Source organism: Homalodisca vitripennis, chromosome 8 (assembly GCF_021130785.1).
Source record: "Homalodisca vitripennis isolate AUS2020 chromosome 8, UT_GWSS_2.1, whole genome shotgun sequence".
Lineage (NCBI taxonomy): Eukaryota > Metazoa > Arthropoda > Insecta > Hemiptera > Cicadellidae > Homalodisca > Homalodisca vitripennis.
This window is the reverse complement of record NC_060214.1, coordinates 33,028,682-33,056,177: the sequence shown is the minus strand read 5'-3', so window position 1 is coordinate 33,056,177 and position 27,496 is coordinate 33,028,682. Positions and strand designations below refer to the sequence as shown.

Genomic DNA, 27,496 nt, shown 5'->3' with positions numbered 1-27,496 from the left:
CAAGTACTATATAATACTTTATAATCGAGAAGAATGTCACCAATGGTAAAATCTTATAAGTAAAAGACCAAACGTACTGGCTGTTTAGTCAAGGATGTAATCTATGTAAATTTGACTAATTAATGTTCAATAATATTACGTGTTCAGCCGTCCTAACAAGTCCGTTGGAGTTGTATTTGTAGCAGGTCTTAGAAAAACCCCTCACTGAATCAATTTAAGTTTCGCTACAACAAACTCGAAACCTCGCGTACTTCAAGAGTTTTCATTGGATTTTGTTACCCAGGTGACAACTTGCCTCCAATAAACTCTTGAGACAGTGGTATTTATCGGAAGAAATCCCATCTCCATCCATATTTTATCCTTTCACCCTGTACCTGGTTTGAAATCTCTTGAACATGGCTATAATATATTTACTATCTAGCTCTTTAACACTGAAAATGAAGAAGAGTATTCCTGAGACATACTTGAGGAATGGGTACGATAGGACCGAATCCGCCAGGGCCGTAAGGTGTTTTAGTCAGGTAACATCGAAAATGAGTTGTCCAATAGCACCGAATATATTCCCCCAGGTTCGAAAAATGAAATTTCCGTCAGCACTGAATTCTAAAAAAAACATGCCTGTAACGCCGAATACTTATGCGCACAGTCCGTCAGTGCCGAAATAATACTGTCGTGAGGCCCGAATGTATGATATTCGGTTAACATCGAATCCTACAGGATCGAAGCAGTTTGCAGTCTTACTTGACTTGAGTAATTGTCATTGTGAATTAGCCTACCTTCTTCGTATTCCAACCCGTATCGCTGCATCCGGGCACGGATATTGCATATTCGCATGTCACTGGATATTCTTACCTGGCTGTAAGAGTTCTTGGGGATGGTTGTAGAGATTGGAAAACTCTCTATCCTCTATTTGCAACTGGTTTCTTTCGCTGCGTAAGAACCAAAGCTCATGGATTCAGCAAGAAATATCATTCATCTATCAGATTGGCATACCTGAGAGCAATAGTGGTTATTGGGAAATATCAACAAATCTGCATTTTATTCCATCTAAATACACAGTCACTGACGATTCGGACTTACAAGACTGCATTATTACCCTCACCTCGACAGGGACATGATGGCGGATGCCAGTTATGCAGATTGAGAGTAATCATCATCACTGCAACCCGTTCTGTCTTGTACTCGAGATCCGGAAGTTTGGAATCTCCAAAATGGGGCCTCATTAAGAAATGGTATTTTGGCAATATTGACATCATCGATTTGAAGTATCAACGGTGCTCGAGGGAGATTTGTACCAAATTTTGTAATTCGTCAGAGTTGGGAAGACAGAGTGAACGCACAATATTAATGTATTGTACAACCACAATGTCACTGCAGTATATTCCGTCTCTTACTTGGAACATGTAGAGGGGCCTTTAATTTTCTCACGATAGGAAGGACTGGCGAAAGTGCTGTATGAGAGTAAAAATCATTTTATCTTTTTCATTTCAGGATAATCACTGAAATCTGTGACCAGGAAGGGACATTGGCTTAAATGTTACACCAAAATCAATGCAAAACAGGATAAATAAAAATGAGCACTCAACATTGATGACTTATATTTCAGAATTTTTGTACAAACATTACACAATATGATGCATATTTAAATGGTTTAGAAAACAGCCAAATGGCTGGATTGGTGTTTTCTAAAGTTTATGTAAATTATCAAAATTTATAAAAGATTCTGAAATGTACAAGGCCAACAACTAAAGCTAACACTAAGCTTCACATTAGACATGGTATGGTGTGATGACATTTACAGGGAATAGTTTCATTTTACTCTACTAATGTACAAATGCTGCATTGTTTGGACCGAGTGACGTCCACTGAATACTGTATACACACATCAACTGCAAGTACACACAATAAGTACCGTAATTAGTATTTATATGGCATTGTAATAAAGCACTTCTACCCAGAGACCATCTAGTCTAGGACCAAAAGCTAATGTTAATTCTTCCAAATATTGACATTGAATTTCTATAACACTCTTTATTTCTATATAACTACTAATTGTACGAATAATACATATCCACTCTAATTAATTAATATTGATTAGGTAATAATTTACAATATAATTTTTATACAGAAAAATCAACCAGAATCACTATTAGTACACACCTCTATGTAAACATTTTTCGCATAATTAGGCCTTTATGCTAAAACGTTCTCTAATACAGCCAAACATGTGTTTGAAATTAACAAAATCTGCAATATTTCTATTTTATTGATAATCTGCTCTTTAAAATATATCTAAAATTATATCTTTAAGACGTAATTTTAAAGAAATGAAGCAATACATCAACACGACAACAATTAATAAATGCATTTATTTTCTACAGATACAGAACTGTTATCTTACTTGGAATGAAACTTTTTTTATATCACAATGATCTGCTTTCAACCTTAAATTACACGAATTGGCAATATGTTCAACAAACTAGTTGCACGTTTTCTCTAAATACTATGCATTCCAGCTAAAATTGATTTGCCAATTAACACTATTATTTACAGAGAATATGTCACATCAAGTCAATCTAGTGTAGTAGTAGCACTACTATTATTAAACTACATTTAAGTTTGGTTCCTTAAAATATACAATAATACGACCCTTAACATTAAACCTGATAAAGAGAATAGATACAACTAGAACTATACAAGTTAGAAAGCAAATTAGTAATAGACACTACATTAGGTAATGGTAATACTTCAATAACATATTGTATATTGCACCATACACCACTTTATCACATGGACGATAAGTCTATGACAAAGCATCATAGGTACTCTATGGAGAATATAATCTTCATATGTTTCATATCAGTGTTAGACAATACATTCATTTATTTACAATTGAAGTACACTACACTTAATTATTTAAGTAATATTTATTTTAATGTGTGTTTCTTTTCTACTTCAGCTAACTTTCCATTGTTCTTTATCATTATTATATACATCGTTGGACAGAAATTGTCTTTTGAAATTCAAAGACTGATAAGCAAAACACTGCAGTTAAGTCATTTATGGTCAAATCCAACACTAATATATTGTTTATTAGTGTTTATTTTATAACTAAAAATTATTCCTTTTGTTATATTTAAAGAATTATGCCTAAATATGGCAAAAATTGTCCCTTCCATATTTAACACTACACTTAAAGGTTAGGGGAATTTAAATTTAAAATTAATGTAGCTAAAGAAGATAATTAATTGTTTTCCTCCATTATATTAAACAAAGTACCTTAAACAAATAAGAAGTAAGTTGTTTTATTCTTATGTTACCGAAGAAATAAAACATTCTTAACCTAAATGACAATGCACTTAAACAGATTTTAGCATAATAATATCTACATTTTCCATTGATTTTTCGAATTGCAGTTTTTGTGGCATTAATATATTTTGTTTTGTTTGTGAGCCTAATAATTTACGTATAACCATGATGGATTTGGAAAGCTTGGTATTAATGGACATAAACTGGTAATGCTGGTAATTTCTCATGATAAATTTGTAAAAACTAGTTGAATCTGTTATTTAATACATAACGGCTTTATCTGGTAATGTTTAATTGTGTTAAATTTTGTTGAATTATAAGTCCTCGTTCCACTGTTAAAAGACGTTGACAATTCAAAATGAAAGTTAGAAAACAGCTGTTCATATTTAAACACGACCTTTTATATGATTTCATTGAAATACCTTCCATTCAAAATAAACACTCCATCAACGTCCACGCCATTCAGGGAGGAATTTCAAAAGGCTACGTGGTTTTATTTTATGGAATACTCTATATTTAGTATACAGTCTGTATATTTACGTAACTTGTTACATAAATTACTATGTAACGGTACGCCCTACTAATTGTTCCTTTTCACTGTCGTCACTTCGAGAGGTTAAAGTTTGCTGTGTCCACTTAGTATTGAGACGCTGAAAATTTCAAGGTTGCGTAATAGATATTTACACAACACGTTACGTAATGACTTCATTATTGTGAGAAGAAGAAACTGCTCATCAAGTTGAAGGCGAGTTGCTGTAATTTTCCAGTATTGTATCGGGGGTTTTCAAAATGCGGTAGGTGTACTGAAAACTACAGACTATACTTAATTTTTTCATTAAAAAATGGCTGATGTTTTTATGCTCAAAGATAAGTAGTTGGTTAGTGTGTTAACAAAGTCCTAATTAAATAACTATTTCATTTTCACTTTGCGAGACATAAACATGCACAGTTTTAAAAACTGAACAATTTCGTAGACTACTAAAGTATCATTTTGGCCTTTGGCATTACTAAGCTGATCGATATTTTAAATAGTTCTATCTCATTTACTCTGTCTTCACTAATTTCGTTATAAAGGTGTAGCGGAGGTATAATGGCGTAACATGTGGTATTTTTGAAAGTAGTGTAATGCTGCGCATAAGGCAGTCGTTAACTTTTAATTTAATGTTTCCTAAATTAGTGCAAACATATTATGGCATGCACCTGTATTTCGTCTACAATGTTAATTTCTCGATTGAACTCATCAGATAGTTTGTCACAAAGTTATTAACAAACTAACCCAATTTCCATTCAATGTTTAGACAATTCGGTGGAATGTTTAGGACTGAAATGATCGAATTCTTACTTGAAGCTCAATTAATATTTTTTAATAATTACTGTTTTGTTCTGTAAGGATTCTAATTAATATCTTCTAGTTGAGCAATCCTTTTTTATTATGAAAAAATAGTAAGCAAAACAATCGCTCTCCTCTTTCATCTTGATTAATAATTAATAATCTTTACACTTTAATAATTTATTAAATTCCTAATGTCCTGTAATAAAATCGGTTGAATAAATCAGTATAAATCAGTTCTTTTATTCTGTTTTGGCATTGCAGAGGTAAGTTAGGATCAGGTACACAAGAACAGCATTTTGTTGCTGGTAAATAGACTCTGCTTTCAGGCTACTTTCTATATCTAAGTGTATTTCTCGGCAAAAGGACTGCCATATTTTTTAAAAGTGCCTTTATAGACAAGGTAAATAAGCTAAAAACTGCATTGAAGTTCGGGCAATAACAGTTGTGCAATAAAACACACAAAGTTTGTTTCTGAGCTTTACTTAAAAGTTCCTGAAAGAAATGTTACGAGAAAAATGGACCGGGTTGGGCAAGATTTGTCTCTCCAATGTGCACAGCATATTTGAGTGATTGGTATCAATCAACTATTAGCTGCAAAATAAATTTTTGAAGTTTAATTAAACACTCAATAAAAGACGACTAAGCAGTCTGAGACAATTCACAGAAGAGGTAGTTGAGGCTTAAAGATTCGTGAATAAGCCGTTCTGGATGGTGGTAGAAGATTGTGTTTTACATTATCTCCAAAGGCGAAAAACTTCCACAACACTTCCCTGGAAAACCAAGCCTCTCTCAATAACGTGAGTGTACTCACTCCGTTGAATACATACAAACTACACAGACTGTACAGTTGACCTACTGAATCTTGTAGCTGTTTCAATTGTACATTTTACCATTTACAATGTATAGCAGTATATGAAGTGCGTTTTTTCATTCTCAACAACAGCTATAGAGGAATTGTTAAATGCGACAGCTAAAACTATGAAATGATTAAGATTTAAATTCAATCTAAATAGATATTCCGTTCAATATAGTTCCCAGTAAAAACGTAGTTAGAGCCACCCTTGGAAAATTTATCTTCTATAATCACAATCCAGCTGCATCTAGTTGTACTGTATCTTCTCAATTCTTAGAATGTTCTTTTTAAATAGGTCAGTATCAAGACCTTGAACATTGCTGAGTCTACACTTATAGTTAAACCTCTCTTTTTTACGGTACTAACCTCCCGATGCCTACAGGCAAACGTTATTATATTATACATTCTGAAGACATAACGATACGAACCATAAGAGCTCCGGTTTTGAATATTGGGTTATTACTGATTACCAAAGTCGGTTTCGATTACCAAGTTCCATTCATATACCACCCTTTCATATATCTTCTGGACGCTTTTAAAAGATTCACGTCATATGAGTGTTAAGGACACAGAAAAGAAGAAACACAGAGGTCTCAGTCTCACTGGAACAAGCAATTGTTCGCAGCGCAATCCTGCGGCTTGGACCTGTACTTCCGTTGGTGAACCTAGTGACTATAATAAGTGGCAAATGAAACAAGATGCCACTATCGTAACCTAAAAGGTTAATGTCCGACCTCTAATTTGCTTTATTACAAGAGCCCTCAGTTTTTTCGTAATACATTGACACCTACTTGTCGTACTTACATTCACACAAAGACGATACAAACATAGACGCCCTCAATGTGGTTTATACAAGTTAATAAAATTCCCTAATAGTGTATTAAGTCCCAGCGACGGTAGTAGTAGGACCGGCCGTTGGATCGCGCGATTATAATTGATCCAGTGAGACTTCAGTGTTTATATTTTCTGCGCTTTATACATGATGCTCTATTATATAGGGCAAAGAGTGGCAAAATATATGCAAAAAAGTTAAGTCAACTCATGCATGGTCTACTTACAAAGTTGGTTTCATGGCAAAATTATTAAGCCGTTGTTCAGTAACTGTAAATAACCGACTACGACATTCAAATAGGAAAAGGTGCTGTTTTAAAATAGCTCCTGGAAATGAATTACACACAAATAAATATCCTGTGTTTTCACAAGGAAAACACTTACATCAATTAATTCTTCAAATTCCTTAAGAGTAATATAAATTTATCATCACTAACATCTAACAGCACGTAAATGTTCAACACTAAACCGTGTCAGGAGAAGACTATACACTGTATACAATCGATGGGCCACGATCCTGCCTAGAGCGGTGACACCTATGTCTAGATAACCCTACACCTCGTCCGTGGCTTGAGGGCTGGTGAGGCGAATGTGTGATGGGTCCGACTGAACGCCATTCATAGATATCGTTCTCGCCAGCACTGTCTGATGATCCCTCCAAGGGGTGGTCAGGATTTGGATCCTCTGAAAACAGAAAATCAGGTATACGGTCTGGTTTTCCCACTAGGTGTACAGACTCCGTGAAGGGTTCTCATGCAACATCAAGAGTATTAGCAATGAGAATGTTGAGTTTAGCACGGTATCATCTTCTGCTTTGTGAAGGTCAAGGTTAAGGTCACAGAGTTAATCCAGCAAGGATCTTTGCGTTCCAGAAGGATACTGGAATCATGGCAAGTACTAAGTATTGTCAAGTTATCCTAATGGTTCAGTCTCGCTGAATCTTACCAGATGGACGTGGACTCCAGATTCCAAGAATTAACTCTGTAACATTGTCAGATTTCAGACGCGTCACTGAGTAAAAGGTGAAATGGTGCTAAACTGAACATTGATATTGAATTAAATCTTCCCACCACAGATGTTTTATGTTTTGCTATTTTCGCTTGATAGGTTTCCAGAGGAATCGTGCTTATGTAGAAATTATGTACTGTCATATGACACATTCAAACATTACTTCCCGTAAGTACGTCAGTATGTAATTTCAAGTCAGTTCTCTAAATTTTACATATTTTGATATCACTAAGATAAAGTAAAAATGTCCCTGCAACCTTCTGAATCCTTGGTAGAAATAGAGAAATTAATCCGAATTAAAACCAATTGTCTCCCCACTATCGTAACGTATAAAGTTCCGGATTTAGAAAGATATTGATATAGATGGATAGACACGTTGTTGCAGTCTGCCGGACTGATCACTAAACCTCCGTTTGCACCATTAAAAGCGTTATAATTATGAACTCCATAATAATAGAGGTGGCAACATTTTGATGTTGGTTGGATACACTAGAGAATGCGAGAGACTGAGAAAAAATTAATATCGGCACGTCCTGTGAATCGCGGCACTTCATCAGAAAAAAAAACAAGACGGCGATTGCGGGGCGGAGGTAAATGACAGCCGTCTTAGGAGTTCATTATCTTTCTTGATCTGAAAGTCATAGTGTGGATCTAAAATTATTCGCCGAGGTTTCTCTGATTGTTAAAAATGTTTTATATTTACTAGTTAATTCTTCTTTCAATAGCCTTTAGGTTACCAAAGTAGTTCCCCAGGAGGGTTCACTTCTGGCTGGTTTATACCTTCCAGTTAAACCCACAATGGATACAGCAAAACCGATGTGTCACTTAAATCTGGGTAACCTTATGGATATCCAGGTTCGGTAAGTCACTAACCGCAAATTTTGAGATTCTGGGGCGCAAGGGTAATTCAATGGGTCTAGTCTACTGCGGGAGATGACTGTTGGAGTTGGTGGGGTTTGTTCCCTAAGAGTCAAAGGTTATTTCCAGCCTAGACATAAGGGTGTGCCACCCCTGCTTGCTTTGACTGGAGAGGCTGGTTAAGAACTGGCTTCTTCTTCTTCCTAGGGGACATGACTTGAGATTAGTGCCCTAAACCTTTCCTCGTGAATTCCGACAGGAGGCGGCCCCTACTCCAACCTTACCCATCCAAAATATCATTCACTCCGAAAACTGCGCAAATATCCTTATAGGACTAGGTGCAATTGTCTAATCTTCATTTCCAAGAAGAAGAAATAAAACACCAACGTGGCCTTACTTCAACAAAAGGTTGAGCTGTTAACTTTTGACGTGAATTTGTTAAGTTCTTTAAAACGTAGTTTCTTATTCTATAACTTATAACGTTGGAAAATATCCGAAATCTGTTATCCTTTCAAAGTATTCTTGTACGAATTAAATCTCCTAATTGATCTCAAACTATAGCCTTAGAATTTAATTTCATAAGACCGTGCACAACAACTACCTATAATGCGTAACAAGAAAACACTACCTGCCAGAAAGTGCCTGGGGTGATGATGATCTGGATGATAGCTACTAACGGAATCATCAAGACACTGGAGCAAGCAATCATCCAGCCGATGACATTGGCCCACTGAGGGTAGACGTAGTTCTCGTACGTCAGTGGCTCGTATCCCATCAGACCAAACACTATGATAAACTGCCAACACAACAGCGTTAAAATAGACTGATTGCAAAATTTTAGTCATAAGGGTAAAATACTGCATTGTTCTTATTTCTTTAAGGAAATAGTGTTTTATAAAATATTTAAATATAACTGATTACACCTCATGTATTAGATGTATGATATGTAATGAGTCCTGTGTAGTTTTCTTGTTACTATCTAAGGTCATTAGATATATATTAGGTTTACATTAGATATACTATCTAAGGTCAAAGTAATTATATTAATTTAACTTTTTTGACGCATTTTGTAAACCTTTTGAAATATTAAAACAATTGTTTTATTTTATGATCTGATTACACACACAACCAAGAACTATTTTTTGCAAATTACTTTTATCTAGACCAGTATTAACCAAGCACAACGCGTAGTGTGACATACCATGAGAAACGCAGGGGCCACCACATACCAGCAGACCTTCCAGTAGTAACCTGGGGCGAAGCCGATCATGTCCTTGATGTCGTCGCAGAACCTCCGCGTGCCGTAGATCCAAGACACGGCGATGGCTTCGAACAGAACAGCGATTAACATGGAGTAGCCAGCCGCATACCGGTCCAGTAGATGGAAGAAATAAAATCCGCCCTGTGAAACAAATCGATCTTGTTATATAGGAAGTTGTAATCAGTTCTGTAGAGGTCCAATGGTTATCAACTCGTAAGTCGAAACCATCATGTATAATACATCTCAAGAATCTTTGTAACTAGATATTTTAATTTAGCAATACATATTAGGTTTGTATCTTAGTTCATTGATTAGTATTTTAAAATAAAAATACCACCATGGAGGTTTTACTGAACGACCAGTGGTTGTTACTACTCCAGGCGAGTCACTAGACGTTTCCTGATCTTTTTGCATACGACAAATTGAAGGCGCTAATCACCTATCTTGAGACTCAAACTATAATCGTACTCAGGGCCGTGCGCAGAATTTTATTTAGGGGGGGGGTTCTATACTTATTTTATGAAATAAAAAAGAAGAAACTTAAATAAGTAATAGATTAAAAAAATTAATACGTATGGAAAAATGAGTTTTATTATAAAATTGTTAAAACTACATACTTTTAATACATTTGTAACTCATTCTTTAAACGTCTTCGCCAAATCCGCACTTCACTGATCCATACTTCAGGAGAATCAGCATTCAAAATCGTAGTTAGCGTACTTAGAAAAGAGTTGTTTGCAGGCTTCTTCATCTAGGGTTGAAGTTTTCGATGGAAAAAAGACATCCAAAATTTGTTAGTATCTCGCGATGTTGAGAAAACGGTCTTTCAAGATGAGTGATGAATAAATCAAGGTATGGTAAATACGTAGAAATTCTATAGTAATCTTCAATATCCCCCATCATAACATTGCAAACGTTGAGTTTGACGGGAAGCAAGTCTCGGCTTTTTTACTTTCAATATCGTGCTTTCCACATGTCTGGCGAACTTCTTCAAAAATCGTACTGAAATTTTCTTCTGCGTGCTTTATCATATTCATTAATTCTTCTTTTACAGCATCGGCCAACTTTATAGCTTCAACTAAATCCTGATTCTCAGTTTGAAGTACTCGACTTAATGATAAAGCCAACGAATGAACTGATTGAAGAATTTTTTAATGAAATTTGAAAAATCCAAGGTTCCTATTGCAGATAGATAGAAGTTGAAAAGCGTTGGCCGTCGTTTTTGAATCAGTCCAAGAACTTGAGATGACTTCCAAGGCGTCTATAACTGCTGGTTGTAGATGAAAATATATTCCAACTGACTCGTGCTGTTCCACCCATCTCGTTCGTACATGATTGTTTCAATTTCTTTTTTTATCATCACGAAGGTAATCATTTCTAGCAATGGCGTCTTGAAGTGCAAGCAGGCGTTTTGGGGTAGTTGAAAAAATTATATACGCTCTGAATAGTGCCTAAACAATGTCTGATCGGAACAACTTTGCACGCGTCACTAACAACCAAATTAAAACTGTGAGCTGCACAATGTGAATACAGAGCTAAATTGTATTTTTCCTGAATATAAGCTTGAGCTCCGTGAAATTCTCCACTCATATTTCTTGCTTCCGTCGTAGCACTGACCGAAGAAGTACGTACAATCAATCTGTGAAGTTTCCAGGAACGATAAAATCACATCCGCCAGTCCTTTCCAGTAAGTTGTGTCGTTAGAATAAAACTCAAGAAATCTTCGCAAATTTTAAATTTACGGTGATCTTCGCTTACGTACCGGATGCAAATAGAAATTTGTTCGACCCCCGGAAATGTCGCTAACTCATCTGCCATAAGCGTAAAGGCCTTAGAATCATTAATTCAAATTCAAATTCAAATTCAAATGACTTTATTTGTATTATATATACAAAAGGGCGAATTTTAGGGCCATAAGGCCCTGTCTTACAATTAACCCTACTGTTAATTAATCTTATTGATGAGCTGTTTTTGTATCATTTGATTACAAATGGAAATTATTTCATTTTGAATACGGTTGCTAATGTACATCGCATTCTTCGGAGAATGCTCTAAATGAAGTTTTAATTTCACATCAGTTGCCGCACGATATCTAATTAATTGAAGTCGGGGGTTTTATTATTAGTTCATACTTTGTTTTTATGTTTTAATTCATTAATTGTTTTTAATGATTACTTTTTTCGTAAATATTTTTCATAAAGTAAATGGTTAAAAAACATCTTTGAACCTACATGAGGAAGAAAAGTATTTCTGTAGTGCTAGTCAAATACGGTGGTTGATGCATTAAGTGTAGTTACAACTATTCTGTAGCAGTCTTAGTTTGCACTTATTTTTATTAACGTAAAACTGTACATATATTTCTAAATTTATTTTAGTTCTTTAGTGTAATGTGTTTCTTTTTTATCTTTCTTTCTGTCTTTTTATATATTACGTAGTAAGCGCACAGTTTTTTTTTAATGGAACTCAGAGCCACGCACAGGATTCGTCCCATGTGGCTCTTTATTCATTTTGTAATGTGTGATTGATTAACAAATAAAGTCTTTCTGATTTCTGATCTCAAAAGAGCTCGAAAATTTCCGAATGTCCATTTTGTTCCAGTAGAACGATATGTTAACGTCGTAACGTGCGTCTTTGAAAACAAACACTGAAGCTTTCTGGTGTAATTAGTTCAGTCTGCGCCAACTCAGTATACAAAACAAAGCTTGTCGTTAAACGGCGACTTGACATACGAGAACAGCGACGACAAAAACTTAGGGCCGGCCGCCCGTTATCGCTCGCAACAACGCACCTATTCACACCTATTCGTGGCTGCAGGAGGACTGAGCGCTGCACGGCTCCGTCGCTCTATCGCTCTGGTCCGCGCATGCGCGCTCCGTTTTTGGTCCCGCGCGACCAATTGTGTAGCGCGTCGGAGCTCCAATTTTTAAACAGTATATAACACAAATCAGGCGGAAGAAAGCGCGCGCAATCAAACGATTGGAAATATTTGCGCGCGCATGCGCGTAAACTGACGGCGCAATAGAGCACAATTAAACTGATATATGGAAACAATATGATATATCCCAATCTTCAAGGGGGGGGGTTTGAACCCCCAAAACCCCCCATGCGCACGGCCCTGATCGTACTAATGTTGCAGACGTAATTACTGGCTTAAGTGCCTGCAAAGTAAGATGATACCACTGCAATACACAGCTGCGCTGTGTACTAGCCCAGGGATAATCTCGTGACTCGTCTACAGTATGTGATTTAGGTTTCAGTCAATGGCGTAGCCAGCGGGGGGTCCGAGGGGTCCGACCCCCCAATTTTCAATTGTGTAAAATTCCTTTATTTTAGAAAATGATTATTATTATTTTTGAATGATTCAGTATTACTGATACGTGATGCTGAAAGATCGTTCTCAACATTGAAATGGGTCAAACACTAAAGGAACAAAATGGGGAATGAGCAGTTGACTGCACTGCCTTCTGTCCACTACGGGAAAATATTAGTTTCCCCAGAGCAAGTACTAGATACGGTAACTCAGAAGTCAAGAAGAATTTTACATTAATAAAAACTCTAGCATATTATCAATTGTCAATTTGGATTTGTATACTATTTACTGTGTTTTGCAGACAATAAAGTCATCATTTTTTTTATTACGTTAATACATAAGTCTAATCAATTAAAACTATTAATCCTACACAGCCTACTAAAACAGTGCCTCCACAATTATAAATAGCCTATCATCGTCAACACAACCTATTCAAAGATGTAAAAACTTGGTGCAAAATTCATTATTTTACTACTTAAATTTGAAAGTTTCAAAAATGTAAATGTTTCCTGGGGAGGCCCCCTAAATGTATTTCTGGCTACGTTCTTGCTGTCAGTAGCTGGTTGTCCAGAGCAGGCCTGTTGTGACTTGTACTCTTTTGTTCAGTTTTAATAATTAGTGTTGTATTTGTATAAAGTGTATGTTTTAAAGATAGTGTGCATGGAGTTGATAGACAAAACGCTTGTGATGTTTTAGGTAAGTTATTATTCACCCGAGGAAGAGATCAGAGTCCAGATATCGAAACGTAGCCTACTGTTACTGATTTATTGTATCACTGAATGATAGGAAACCCCTATTGTGTGTTACTGTTATTGAATAATGGAAAATGTCCGAAACAAATCATGTTACCGTCACTAACCTTCTATCGTCAAAACAAACTTTAAACAAAGAATAGGTAACAAACCAGACATAATTCTAGTAGCTTCAAAAAAGGAAAATAAGTAATAATCACTTAATAATAAGTAATGAATCACTTAATTAATAATCACTTAATCGTTCTCATATCTAATTCACTATCTTGAAAGATATCGATGATCAACATACCTGAGCACACGACACCAGACCGACAAAGAAGTAGAGAGTGAAGAGACAAGCGACAAAAATCTCGCGGTTTCTTCCGATCACTGGAAACTCGTCACTCAGGGCCGTTATGATCGCCTCGGAACCTCCAAACTGAAAAATCACTTCTTAAATAAAATAAAAGAATATGGGAGACAAAACACAACTAAGTGTGTGAGGAAAAAGGTTGGGTACAAATAAATAACGTAATATGGTAAAAATGAATAGAGGTATTCATAAAACGGTATATTTTATAATAGTAATGTAGCCTCGAGAAGTGTTTACTATAAGTAGGAAGAATACACCTTTTAACATTTTTGTAGTGTTTATGTTTATGTGTAACTCCATCTGCAGAATCCACCTTCAGGTATTGTAGGTTAAGGTAAATAAATGAAGTAAACAAATAAAAGTAACCAAACTAAAATATGTTTTAACTACCTTGGAAGCTAAATTTTGTATTTAGTTATATATTTGATCAATGTATATTGTTTAGAATTATATAAAATAATAATGCTGTGTATGTCTTTGTCATTTAATAATTAATTAAGATTAATTTTGCCCATTTTCCTTAATGGCTCTTTCTTCTTATTTTTCTACTTTTCGTGGTTCTACAATAATATATCAATCGTGCTTGGCTTGTATCCATTATTTTGGGCAATGTATTTAATAATCTTTCATTCTTTATCACATAAAAAAAGTAAACACAAAAAGTGCCACAATAAATCATAATGTATTATTAAATGGCAAAGATTTTCTAACAAAGCATTTATTATTCGATAGACTTTTAAACAATATACATTGATCACATATAAGATTAAATACAACAAATTTAGCCACCAAGGTATTTCAAACATATGACAATCTGGTTTCAATTATTTATTAATACAATTTGCCTTAACTTAAACATGTACCTGAAGATGAATTCATAGAATTTGAAATGTAGCCTACATCGTACGAAATAAAAAATATACCAGAAGTGTTCAGAGATTTATTATTGTATATAATAAACACAAATATTTTGTCACCAAGGTAGTTAAAACATGTGTCAATTTGGTTTATTTATTTAACTTATCCTACAGTACCTAAAGATGGATTCTTCCAATTCGAAATGTAGCCTACGTAGCAGACATAAAAAACTAATGAATTCTTCGATTCCAAATGTACATAGTAGAGACAAAAAACTGTTACAAGTGTATTCTTCTTACTCATTACATTTTAATTTAGCAGAGAATCGGGCCACCAGTGTCATCTAACGGCCAGAACTAGGAACTAAATTATTTGCGGGACATGTTGCATCACTAACGAATTCTGTTGACCAGTCTTTATATTATTAACCCCAGTGAGATGTCTGGTTTTGGATAGTCTTTGTCAAATACGTACTTTGAAAGTGAAATCAAAAACACAGATTTGCGTACAACAGATTTCGAGCCAACTATTCACGTTCACCAAACTCTAATAATATGACTGAATGAAGCTCCTAAGTTTCGATGTAAAACTAATTTGAATGGTATTGATAAATGCATTTAAGTATCAAACATTTCCTTTAAATGTTTTCGCTATACAGTCCTTAACATACAATTGAAAGTTATTTCTCCTTTACTTATCATGCACTAAAGACCTAGTCGTTCCTTTGTGCAAATATGATATGTTAACGTTTTATCAACTTTTATATATAACGTGTTAACCCAAGAATTGTCGGTTATTATTAAGAAGAAAACCACAATTTGAATCATTCTAAAATGTTCTTATATAAAGTTTAATTGTAGGCTATATTGAATGTTTACGTATAACAGATAACAGTTATAACAGATATAACGATGGTATAACAGTTACCACTAGTAATATTGGGTAATCAAGAAGGAGGCGAAGGACGTAGAGGGTCCAAATTTACTCCCAAATTTTAAATTGTTTCAATTTAACGATTTAAATAAACTACGGGTCAAGAACTTTTAAGGAACAAAATGGGGCCTTACTTTCTGTCCACTTTGGGAAAATATCAGTTGTCTTTATTCCCCGCCTCCAATTTTTTCCTGGCTACGTTCTTGAAGGAGGCTCAGATTCAAACAGACAACAGGGAGCATTGTAATCAATGTAAGTATGTACGTAAGTTACGAAGTACAAGAATTGTATGGTGTGAGCTTAGGACTTTTAATACGTTAATCTTCTATGTTAAGCTATCTGACCAAGCCATGTATTATATCAAATGTCAACGACAATAAATGATTGATTGGGGTTGAGTTGGGTGACTGCTGGATGAGTCTTTTGTAAATCTCTCATACTACTGCTATTCAAGGGTAATAAGAGAAACGTTAGAACAATCAAGAATGAAAATAACTTCAACAGCGAAAAATAGCGTGGTATGACAAAACAACTGGTAGCATGAGGGTGTCTTGAATTCTTCACAGCGTGGCCGAAACATTTCAAGAAGTTAATTTTATCAAAACTGCCTCACAAAACAAACGAGTCATGAAATCGGCTTCTTAGCCTACAAAATTCTTTGGTTTCTTCTGACCTCAATACCAAGTTCTAAGTTAGAGGCTCACCGAGCTGTCCAGACCCAGAGTGAGCAGCATCATGAAGAAGATGAGGGCCCAGAAGATAGAGCCGGGCATGGTGGCGATGGCTGCAGGATAGACGATGAACACGAGACCGGGTCCCTCAGTGGCCACCTCGGCTATAGGCTGGCGAGACACGTGTGCCATGTAGCCCAGCACGGCAAAGATGACGAAGCCGGCCACGAAACTTGTGCAGGAGTTAATGAGACTCGTCAGGAGGGCATCTCTGCAAGGAATTTATCACTCTTTAGAGAAGCTAGCTATCACATGTATTTATTAGAAAATATTACAAAAAGAAGAGCATTAATATAAGACTACGATTGCAGTATAGTAAGCAACCACCGCCACAATCGAATAATGCTACCAAATTATCGATTAGAAATACATAAATAAAATAAAATACAAAACATTTGTTTTAATACAATTATAGTAATGGCCGCAATGTCAATATACATGTATTACTTGTTTCATTAGCTTCCAGATACGTTTATCCTTTAAAAAAAAAGTAAAATGTAACTAAATGTTACACTGTTTTGATTTAAATTTGTTTTAATTCACTTAGCCAAGATAGTTTTATATTTATCATAAAATTATTACTGTGTTAGGTATAAAACCGCCAAACTGTAGTGTAATTTGAAATACTTATAACGTAATTCGGTTTGAAATTCTAGTTTCGGTAGTTTAGATAATAAATTGTGAATATCGATGATCCTATTGTAGTGGTGGCCGCTTATTATACTGCCGCTAAGACTATCATCGGTAGGCTTTTATATTAAAAATCTATTACTATGGCTAGTCAGGTAATATTATAATATAATCCTCTGAGTATGAGATTGTTATCTTACAGCTCTTGGAGATGAGTTTGGAGACTCCACACTTCCCCAACTGGGTTATCAATTATTTTAGGATCACAAATTTTTTTAATTACCTATATACATTTTTCTGAGTTAACTTTCTCAGTAAAGCTTCTGTTTATAAAGCTGATTCATTCTGTATTATTTCTGTTTTAAGATAGTAATAGTTTTTATAATGTATGGTTTTAAAGACTTTTATGTACTTACAATACCCTATCTATATTAACATAATTTAATATATAATTATTTATACCTTTTGCTTTTTTAATTATAGATATCATAAAGCCAGTGTCTGGCAGAGGGGGGAGTTTTCTCTACTCGTAAATATGGCAATAGATCAATATCTCAGTCATTTGATAACTAATGAACCAGTTCTCTTGTTTCTATGTTAGTTATTTAATACTGTTATAATAGTCTTATTTTTGTGATAGCCACACATTGCTAAGGATTAAACAAACAAATAGGACTAGTAACCGTTCAAAGCCAAGGTGTAACTTGGCAAAATAAAAGCTCAAGATGCAGAAGATCAAACGAATTCGTTAATCATTTTTCTTGAAAAATTAAAATTGTTGCCTTTTGAAAGAAGAGTTTTAAAAATTAAGTTAAATCATATTCTTGTTGTAGTCTTCGGCGCCTCATTAAATAATTTAATTTCAATGTTAGTAACAAAGCATCATGTTAAACATATCGTATTCTGAGGATGCATAAGGAATGCAAGGGGAAAGAGAGTGATTTGGGGATTTTGAATACAATAAAAATCGTCATCACATGCTGTTCATCTGAGGAAAATGCAAGGGGAAAGAGAGTGATTTGGGGATTTTGAATACAATAAAAATCGTCATCACATGCTGTTCATCTGAGGAAAATGCAAGGGGAAAGAGAGTGATTTGGGGATTTTGAATACAATAAAAATCCTCATCACATGCTGTTCACACCAGTTGTTTTAGATGACATTGCTCTCACAAATTATTTTGGGGAAAATATACGAAAGTAGGAATATATCAATTTTACCTCACTCCTAGGGTGGCCATATGTATCACCGGATTTCTTAGAACATTACTGGATATTTATGGTAAAAATATATCTCCGGAAATTTTTCGCAAAACAACAAAACTCAGCTTTTTTAATTTTCCACAAAAAATTCATTACATAATAGAAATTTTACGTTGACATGAACATAAGAGTTAATGAAGCTAAACCCGCTTTCCCATTGCATTTAGTATGTTATTATAGCAGTGTGGCTTAGTATTTTGTGCTTAACTTTCGAAATATTTCCGGGAGGTCACTCATAAACCCGTCTCCCCCACGATATTAGTGGTCGTCAGTTTAAATCTCCTTTTGTGCCAACATTACCATACGACAACCCTACTCATTCCAGGTTCGAGTGTAATGAACGTTCTAACCATAAAAAAATAGTTTAACTATGTGGGCTACTTACTGGTAGACGTTGTTGTGATACTCGTTGTATGAGGCGTAGGCAAGTAGAACTCCAAATCCTGGACCCAGAGAGAAGAACACTTGCGTGGCGGCATCCACCCACACCTACACACAAAAGTTTGTCAGTGAATTTGAAAATTCACAAACAACAATTCTAAATTAAAATAAAAATTCTTCTTAAAAAAAGAAGGTTTATTCTTTTTGTAAATTTCATGAAGTTGTTGCAAGCCAGCGAGTTTGACTGTAGATTGTGTCTGCATTTACCTGACCAGGTGACAAACACTGGACACAGTGAAAGTTTGATATTAAACTTGTACTAGATGGAAAAGGAATTTAGAAGGTATTAAATCGTCCAGGAAAAGGAACATCGAATCTCGCCTCGATTCACTTCCAGCCTGTTGGAGTCTGTTAGCGTTCGCTTTCTTTATATTCTCCTGGGGATACCTAGGGCTTAGGGCAATGAATGGCTTGCTACAACTAGAAGAAACGTTTTCGTACGAGTAGCTCTTGTCCAATAGGTCCAAGATAGTCCTTTGGTCAGCACGGTTGGATGTGAAGAGTATCATGGAATACAAAAGGAGCTTCTGAATTACAATTGGAAAGTATTTTTACATGAGACTATCCGTTCGTTAATACATTGGCTCACCGAACTTCACCAATTCACTTATTCATCATAACATTTTCCATTCTCTTTCAGATGACGTCTGTTATTTATGATTTACGGGTTGATATTTATATCCCAGTGTATTATTACTTTGGGGATATGCTTTTTAGTTATAGTGAGCTTCTTAATTTTCTGAAATCTAATATCCAAATCATCGCTTCCAGAACACTATACTTCACATTTAGGCCAATTTTAAGCTCTGGAACACAAGAACACGAAATCAAACGTTGTTTAAATGTTTGGTATACTTGATGTTTATTTGCAGTCTGTCATGCAAAGGAATTTTAAGGTTTAATAATTCTGTAAGTTATGTGTATTTTCATTCTTGTTCGTGAGAAAGTTTGGTCAGATTAAAGTGGTCAAGATACAAAAAAAACATCTTTTTTATTACAATATAACAATATTTTAAGTATTAAGTTAAAAATCTACTTAGTAATGAAAAGCCGAAAAAAATATAATTTTCTTTTTGCTACTTGCCATAGCAATGCATAGACAGAGTCAGTAAGTTAGACAGTGGGCACTTAAAATATATTATAACATTCACCTTAATTATTACGTACAATAAAGCAACTGTTTTTATTGAAAACAATGCTTTAATTGAATAATACAACAAGGGATACACGTCGTATATTACGATTTAAAAAAAAATAATGTATACATTTTTATAGGATGGAAAAATAATGGGGTTCCAACAAAAGTATGAATCAATAAATTTCTATTTAGAAAAATGTAGCTAAGAAGACAATGATACAAGGAGGACAAGGACGTAGCCAGCGAGGGGTCCAAGGAGTCCGGATCCTCCCCCCAAATTTTAAACGTTTTCTTTACTTTTTTAGTAAACGTTTGTTATTATTATTTAAATAATTCAGTATTGCTGACATGTACTGCTGAAAAATCGTTCTCAACAATGAAACAGGTCACGTATTTTTTAGGAATAAAATGGGGCCTTACTCTCTGTCCACTACCGGAAAATATGTTTCTAGACTCCCCCAAACAAAATTGTTTTCCTTCCTGCGTTCTTGACGGAGGACCCGAAGGAATGTAAAAAAATGCTTTACAACATTTCCCTGCATTATTTCAACTTTGTTGCACAACTTAAAATCAATAGGGTTCTTCTGTAGGACAAGAGGAACTTACGTACTTTGTTTCAAGCCTCTAGGACCTTTCTATCAAGAGTTTAATACAGACGGACAGACACAACGACACATCTTTATGAAGACCCTCTCGGGTTCTTAATAAATGTGTCAACTTAATTTATTAAAATTTGTATAGAACTGCATCATTTCAAAATTTAAACTACTTGAGATTCATGATACAAAATAAGCTGTTGGTGAATGTATACAGCAGGGATTTCAATGGCAACTTACAAAATTGAAGTTTACGGGCACTTGTGAACAAATTAAAAGGAGTAAAGTTAATGAAAGAAAGAGTGAGGAAGGTGGCAGTTTGGAGTTGGCATCTTGCATCATTAAACCCATTGAGTAAGTGACGGTAATGACCCTCTGTGGGCAGACACTGGCGGCACGTCCTACACAGTCGCCCTCTTTCCGTTAAATCTCCTAGTACTGAACTACGCTCAAAGTTTTTGTATTATTTACCTCACAAGTTATGTAATAGACTCATTACGAAACTAGGAAGAAATAATGCAGTAATTACCCGATTTCTGTATAGACATTTTACATACAAAGTTTTCCAAAGAGTAATGCAACCGTATATTTCTCCAATAGACTATGGTTGAGGTTAGGTAGTGAAGTGTGTAAATTTTGTAAGTATTTCTGGTTTTATTGTTATAACAGATAATCTTATCAGTCGTAGGTGCAAACAAGGTAGACCACATTGTATGTTGCATGTATAATTTCAATTGTTTAACTCATTTCATTTCTCAAATGCCTTATAAACAGATGGTATAATTGCACAGAAAAAAATGTTTACAGCCCCGAGGCTGACAATATGAAATGTTTGCCAGTCTATTAAGTGATTCATCAATGACAGCCAAATCCCATAAATATACTTACCATCATAGAATTGATTACTGCCTTTGTGGAAATGAAGTTCCATGTGAAATTCAAAACTCTACGTATAAAGACCGTTCTTGTGATACTCTGCGGACAGTTATGTCCCATAGAGTGACATGTCCATCAACAAACACGACATTACCTATGTAGAAACGAACTTACATGCAAACTTTTTAAGGCTGTAGATCAGGTCGTTCTTGAAATATCCAGTAGAAACCCTATAGGCAGATAGAAAGACAGAAGTGATATTTTACCAGCCTATGGAGTATCAAGTTCGACAACACTAGTTGAATTAAAAAGTATACTACTTATGAGTAGGAGTTTTGCCACAATCTTTAGTGTGCTGTTAAACAAAATTCCAAGTTTACAACTCAATTGATTCTCCAGATATCACACTGAACTATATGCCTTGGTAACGCTCACCCAAATCCCAAGGATGGTCAGGCACCACCATTGAAATCTATCCTGTCTAAGTACAAGTTAGATATAAGTACGCCAAACCACGCATCTCGTAACAGGCTTTTCTCTAATGTGGCATGCAAAATCAGAAGTTTATATCTCATTTCGTTAAGCTACATGTGTTACTGCGTCACATGTTACAACGTCAAATGACTTCTGTTTACACATTTGCGTATCCTACGACTTTCTCGTTGCCATCATGGTTACCCATGAGACAAGTATACAAATAATCGTGCATCCAAATCCAACGTAGTGGCACAATCATTGGATTCTATGTTGCTTGTATAGAAATGAAACTTCCATCCAAACTTTCAAATTTATTTGTTCGTTCTCGAGAAATAGTGGAGCAGATAGACAGCCATAAATGCATTTTCCAGCTCCTCAAGTGATGCGCTTTGTTAAAGCTCAGCCTTATACTCAGAATAAATAGTATAATATTCTCGTTACAAAACTCTCAACATGTTCCTGAACGATCCTGTCCTTGCAAGTAGCCCGCCTGCCCGGCCGTTAGTGGTGGTTCACCTTTGTAGTTGGAAGTCACCTTTAAGACGTTGGTCCCCAGAAGTGTTAGAGAGGGCTTCTTAGCCCTAACTTCGCCTGGTAAAATAAGATATCTTTACTTTACTTTTATACTTTATTAATTAGCTCCAAAATCACAAATTCACTTCGAGTCACTTTTTTACAGCATTTGGATTCTTTACAGCCAAGTGTGTTAATGAAGACCATTACGTAATTGATGCAATATGATGGTTTATCAAACGGTGTTATGTAGATAAAATGTAGCTCATGATTTCGTATGTTAGTCTGCAATGATTTTACGCAGATACAATCTTATGTGTTGATTGTTCTTGGAATTTGGCGTGCATCATGTATTGGAACAATTTGATTTACAAGACGGTGGGAGTGTTAACGGTAAATATCATTTACTTCCAGCAATTCTAGCCAGTGGCATAACTAGGACTTGGCTTTGGAGGGGGCGAATCTGATTGTTCAACACACTGTACAGTAGGGTTGTGATATAAATATAAATTTGAATAAATTACGTAGATAGGTATAATTTAAAAGACATTTAACTTAACAGTAAAAACATTAACGGTATTTCAAACAAGTTGGATTGCCAATTCCAAATATTTTTTATTTTTAGGAATTTGAGGGGAAGTCCTATTCTATCATCCCCTAGAATTACACCAGTAATTCATTTTAGTCTAATAGTTTAAATTGAACATTTTGGTTATACCTTTAGAAATGAAAACTTGTATGATAACATTTCAATTATTTATTGGCAAACCAGTATATAAAGCTACAGTCATAGCAGTGTGTTAGAAGGTGAAATCTGTCACTCGACGTAAAGGACGGATACATAATTTGTATGCGAGAATTGTCTGCCAGAGATCATAACACACCCCAGTTAGCCACAGACGTGTATGTCAGTTTGTCTGTTGGTCAAACTCTGCCTAATCACCTGCAACACAACTTGTTTTGTAACACCGCCTGTATTTCCTACAAATGTGTTACAGGACGGTTAAAGGATTGGATTTAACTTCAATCTTACGTGCATTGAATTATACATTTGCTTTGTAATCTTTGGCACACTGTGGATGACTTTTGGCCTGGGAAGCGTCAAGCGGCAATGTTTATTTTTACACGATCACGTTCAAGTTTTGTTTTATATGATATACTACTATCTTTTTCTATGTATATTTTAAGATAGTATATATTACACCAATTTTTTTATATATTATACAATCATATATTTTTGCATTTTCTTTTATGAATTGGACATCTTCTTTTCAAAGAAACTCTACAAGCACAGAAGATGTAAATTAGCCTTTTACGTCGACAGAAATGAGAAAAACGTGATTTTCACCTACTTAAAGGAGTTTAAAAAAGTAAATACTTGTAAAATGTTTTGCAACTATTAATAATTTTTATGGAAATTTTTTGGAGGGGAGTGTAGAGTGATAGTGTGCTAGTATGTTTTACGATGGTTTCTTAGAATCTGTGAAACTATTTTTTTAAATAATGTTTCTGAAAGTATTTTTGTAACCTGAAAGATGACTTTGATATCTTCAACATAAATCATTTAACAGCATTTTCCCCAATTTTATTTCAATTTTTTACGGCTCCAATATTAATTATGGCCTCTCCAGTATGTCAGCTGGGCACTACATCTACTGATAGGAGTATCCTATTTCAAATTTCAAAGCAATAATTTGCTCATACGCTGGCCAATTAAAGGGCGTTTGCCGTAAAGCAAATACAGCAGGCGTTTTCCTTTCAAGAAAATCCAGGTGTAGCGTCCGCTATCCACATAATATCTTTATGGATAGTAACTCCTATCTATGATATGGGCTGAAGTACGCCACATCACGTGTTGCGTAAGCTTCCCTGTAGTTCAATGCAAAATTTCAAGTCTAATGCTCTTTTCATTATTCACAGTAGAACGACAGACAATCACACAGAAAGGAAATTTTACATCTCACGGCAAACAAAAGAGAAATTGTGTCAGCCTATTGAGTGAAATTCCATGGCTGGAGATGTACTATCATAGAAATTATTCTTCTCAATGTAGAAATGAAAAATGTCAAGTCTACGGATATCTTGCCACGTGATGCATTCACGTTTTTATTCGTTAAATGGGGTTTCACACCAGTGTTTAAGTAATAAATATCAACACTCCAAAAAAATTATTTTTTTTTGTTGGAATAATTAGGCTACATGTGTTACATGTTATAATATCTCATGTTTACAAATGTATTTACTCTGCTACTTCCTCGTTGGTGTCAGGGTTACCGATAGGATATAAGTATTCACTAATCAGCCCAAATCCCATAGAGTGAAATGCACCACCTCCACATGAAACGCTCAGTGTTCCACATATAAAAATGAATCTTCAGGCACGATTTTCAAATCTGTAGGTCAGTTCATGTTCGAGTTATGTGGAAAGACAGATACACACACTGAAAGACATTTTTTCAACCCCTTTGAGTGATAGGCTTCGCTGACGCTCAGCCAATAAATTATTTAGCCATATTAAAATTTTCATAAATTATTAAAATTTTCAAGCTAATTATTTTAGTATCAGGGAAGCCTCTCACTTGGGTGGGTGGCAAAATATCCGCTTTGTCTGTCTGTCCGCAGGATATCTTGAGGACGAATGGAGATATTTGATATTGTCCTTAAAGCTCCATTTTTATGAAGCAACATAGAGTTAGATGACGATGCATAATTCTCAATGAGATTTGGCTGAGCGGTAGCAAATCGCTTAACTGTCCGCGGGATATCTCTAGAACAGATTGATGTATAGACTTTAATTTTTTCACAGAACTTCGTTTCTGCATAGACAAGGAAGAGTTCGCCAATGGAACATGTTTCTCTAAGGGGTTTGGCTGAATGCGCGAGAAAGCTATTTTTACATAAGTTATCTTGAGATCGAATTGATGTCTAGGGGTTTATGTTTTTGCTATCACTTAGAGGACTGGCATAATTCCTCTTGCCTGTTTGTCAGTTTCTCTTCCGCGCGTATCTAGAAAACGAAATGAACTATATACAGGATGTTCATTTGAAGACTTCAACTCGTATTAAAAAGACTTATAGCCCACCTATCAACATTCTGTAAACAGGAGTGTATAGTACTAATTTGGAGAACAAATAAAATTATTTTCAAAAGGGGAGTACTCATCCCCATGCCCTTCCGTGCCCAAAGCTAAAAGTTTGAAATGGCAACTAATAACGTGTGACATCGCAAATTGAAGCTCATGTAAAAATATATTCTCTAATACTCACCCAATTCCTGTAGAGTGACATGCGCCATAATCGAGCTCAGTGTTCTTCATATAAAAATGATTCTCGAGGCACAATTTCAAGTCTATAGGTAAGTGCCTGTTCGAGATGTGCGGAAAGATATTATAAAGATTATATATCATACAGATACACAGACAGCAATAAATATTTCAAGCGCTTTGAGTGATAGGCTTCGAAAAATTCGGCGAAGCCTTTTACGACTGTTTCGTGTTGTGGACTTCTCTTAACTTGAATATGGTTTTTAAATTTAGATATCACTGCAGAAATTTACATCCAGGCTAACATTACTTTTTAAGGTTATATCGATATAGTAAAGCTATTTTATTCTCCTCTCCTCTTTTTAGCCTCATTCTCCCGGTTCCCATGGCCTACTGGCCAAGAATTTAGCCAGGAAAACATTTGGTAGGAGGGGTCAAAATGACTGATATTTCCCGTATTGGATAGAAAGTAAGGAAATTGCAGTCAACCACTCATTCCACATTTTGTCCCTTAAAATGTTCTTTACATGTTTCAATGTCGAGAACGATCTTTAAGCAGTACATTTCAGTGATACTGAATTATTTAAATAATTAATAACCGTTTGCTAAAAAAGTAATGGAAAATTTGGGGGGGGAGGTCCGGACCCTTTGTACCCCTCGATGGCTACGTCCTTGCCACTGGCCTGTTCGAAGATCTTGTCAACAGAATGAAGAGGACAGTTAGCAGCAAAGCCGACATAAATAAAACAAATTTGTTTGCTTTTCGGGTTATATTTATGAACCTGTCAGATTTGTTTTTAATCACGCGTTTTGTTGTTTTATTTTCTTTAAAAGTTATAATACAGAATAAAATATTTAAAAAAATTAAATGTTATGTTTTTAGTGTGAATTAGTTTGTTTTTTTATTGTTTAGCTCATAAGATCGCCATGGTTAATGTAATGTAGAAACATCTCCATGTAGTCTAAGTAATAAAGGAATCAGACGAGGTTAGAAGCTGAATATTGAGTCTGGGCGGAAGTCGGAAGTGTTGCGGCTTGGCGGATGTGGGAGCGCTCAAACAAATGCGAACAGACGAGTTGCCTTCCCATGATTCAACTAATTCGACCTCGTATAACCAAAAGAGGGTCACTCACTACTTCTACAGTGGTTTTAGTTAATTATCAGGTCCTACCATCCAGGACTAGAATGATTTAGGGATCTGTTTTCGATCACATTAGTTCGTTTTATTATAACAGTGAGGCTGTTCAATACAAAGAAAGATTTCTTTCTCTAAGTTACAGCACATCTATTCTAATACTGGATAAAATTATTAAAAGTGCATTAATATTTTTTTAAATAAAATGTTTATATTGATTAATTTACATTATTAAATCAATATACTACAAATTTCGTACTATCGTATATAATACAAGGTACCTTAGGTAAAACGCCACACCACTTGTCGTGTAACAGACTACGCATAGGGTGCAATGCAAAGTCTATAGGTCATTTTATTACGGTACATGTGTTACTAGGTCACATGTTAAAATCTCATTATGATTATATTCAGTTTGTGTACAAATTTATTTCTTCTGCTACTTTCTTAGGATTAATATACAAATGTTCGCTAACAATCACACTGGCCTTTCAAACCACATTCGATACCCTTTTCACCATCAAGGACACAATTTTGACAAACTACACATTTCTCAGATTGAGACTTCAATACACTAAGTTGTGTAAAATTACTACATAAAAATAAACATAAGTGTTATACAACAATGTGTAGTACGCAACTTATAAATACAAACAAAAACACAAAACATATACTAAAAGTGTATTTATATAGTGCAACCGGCACATATGAAGGCAAGATTAAGAAGGCCGTGGATTCCAGCTGTTTATGGATCCCTCAGGCAGGTTTGACC

General features: G+C 35.1%; 1 protein-coding gene across 3 annotated transcripts in view; it reads right to left on the bottom strand.

The window, feature by feature from the left end:
• Positions 1 to 1,581: 1,581 nt before the first annotated feature.
• LOC124367521 (sodium-dependent dopamine transporter) overlaps positions 1,582 to 27,496 on the bottom strand; it is a 42,992-nt gene continuing 17,077 nt past the window's right edge. For all 3 annotated transcript variants that reach the window (XM_046824402.1, XM_046824403.1, XM_046824404.1), the window contains 6 exons: positions 18,670 to 18,773; positions 16,366 to 16,603; positions 13,808 to 13,936; positions 9,394 to 9,594; positions 8,821 to 8,988; positions 1,582 to 7,010 (listed from right to left, as the gene is read on the bottom strand). In XM_046824402.1, the coding sequence (XP_046680358.1) occupies positions 6,879 to 7,010; positions 8,821 to 8,988; positions 9,394 to 9,594; positions 13,808 to 13,936; positions 16,366 to 16,603; positions 18,670 to 18,773 (972 nt within the window). In that variant the 3' untranslated portion in view covers positions 1,582 to 6,878. The remainder of the gene's footprint in view (positions 7,011 to 8,820; positions 8,989 to 9,393; positions 9,595 to 13,807; positions 13,937 to 16,365; positions 16,604 to 18,669; positions 18,774 to 27,496) is intronic.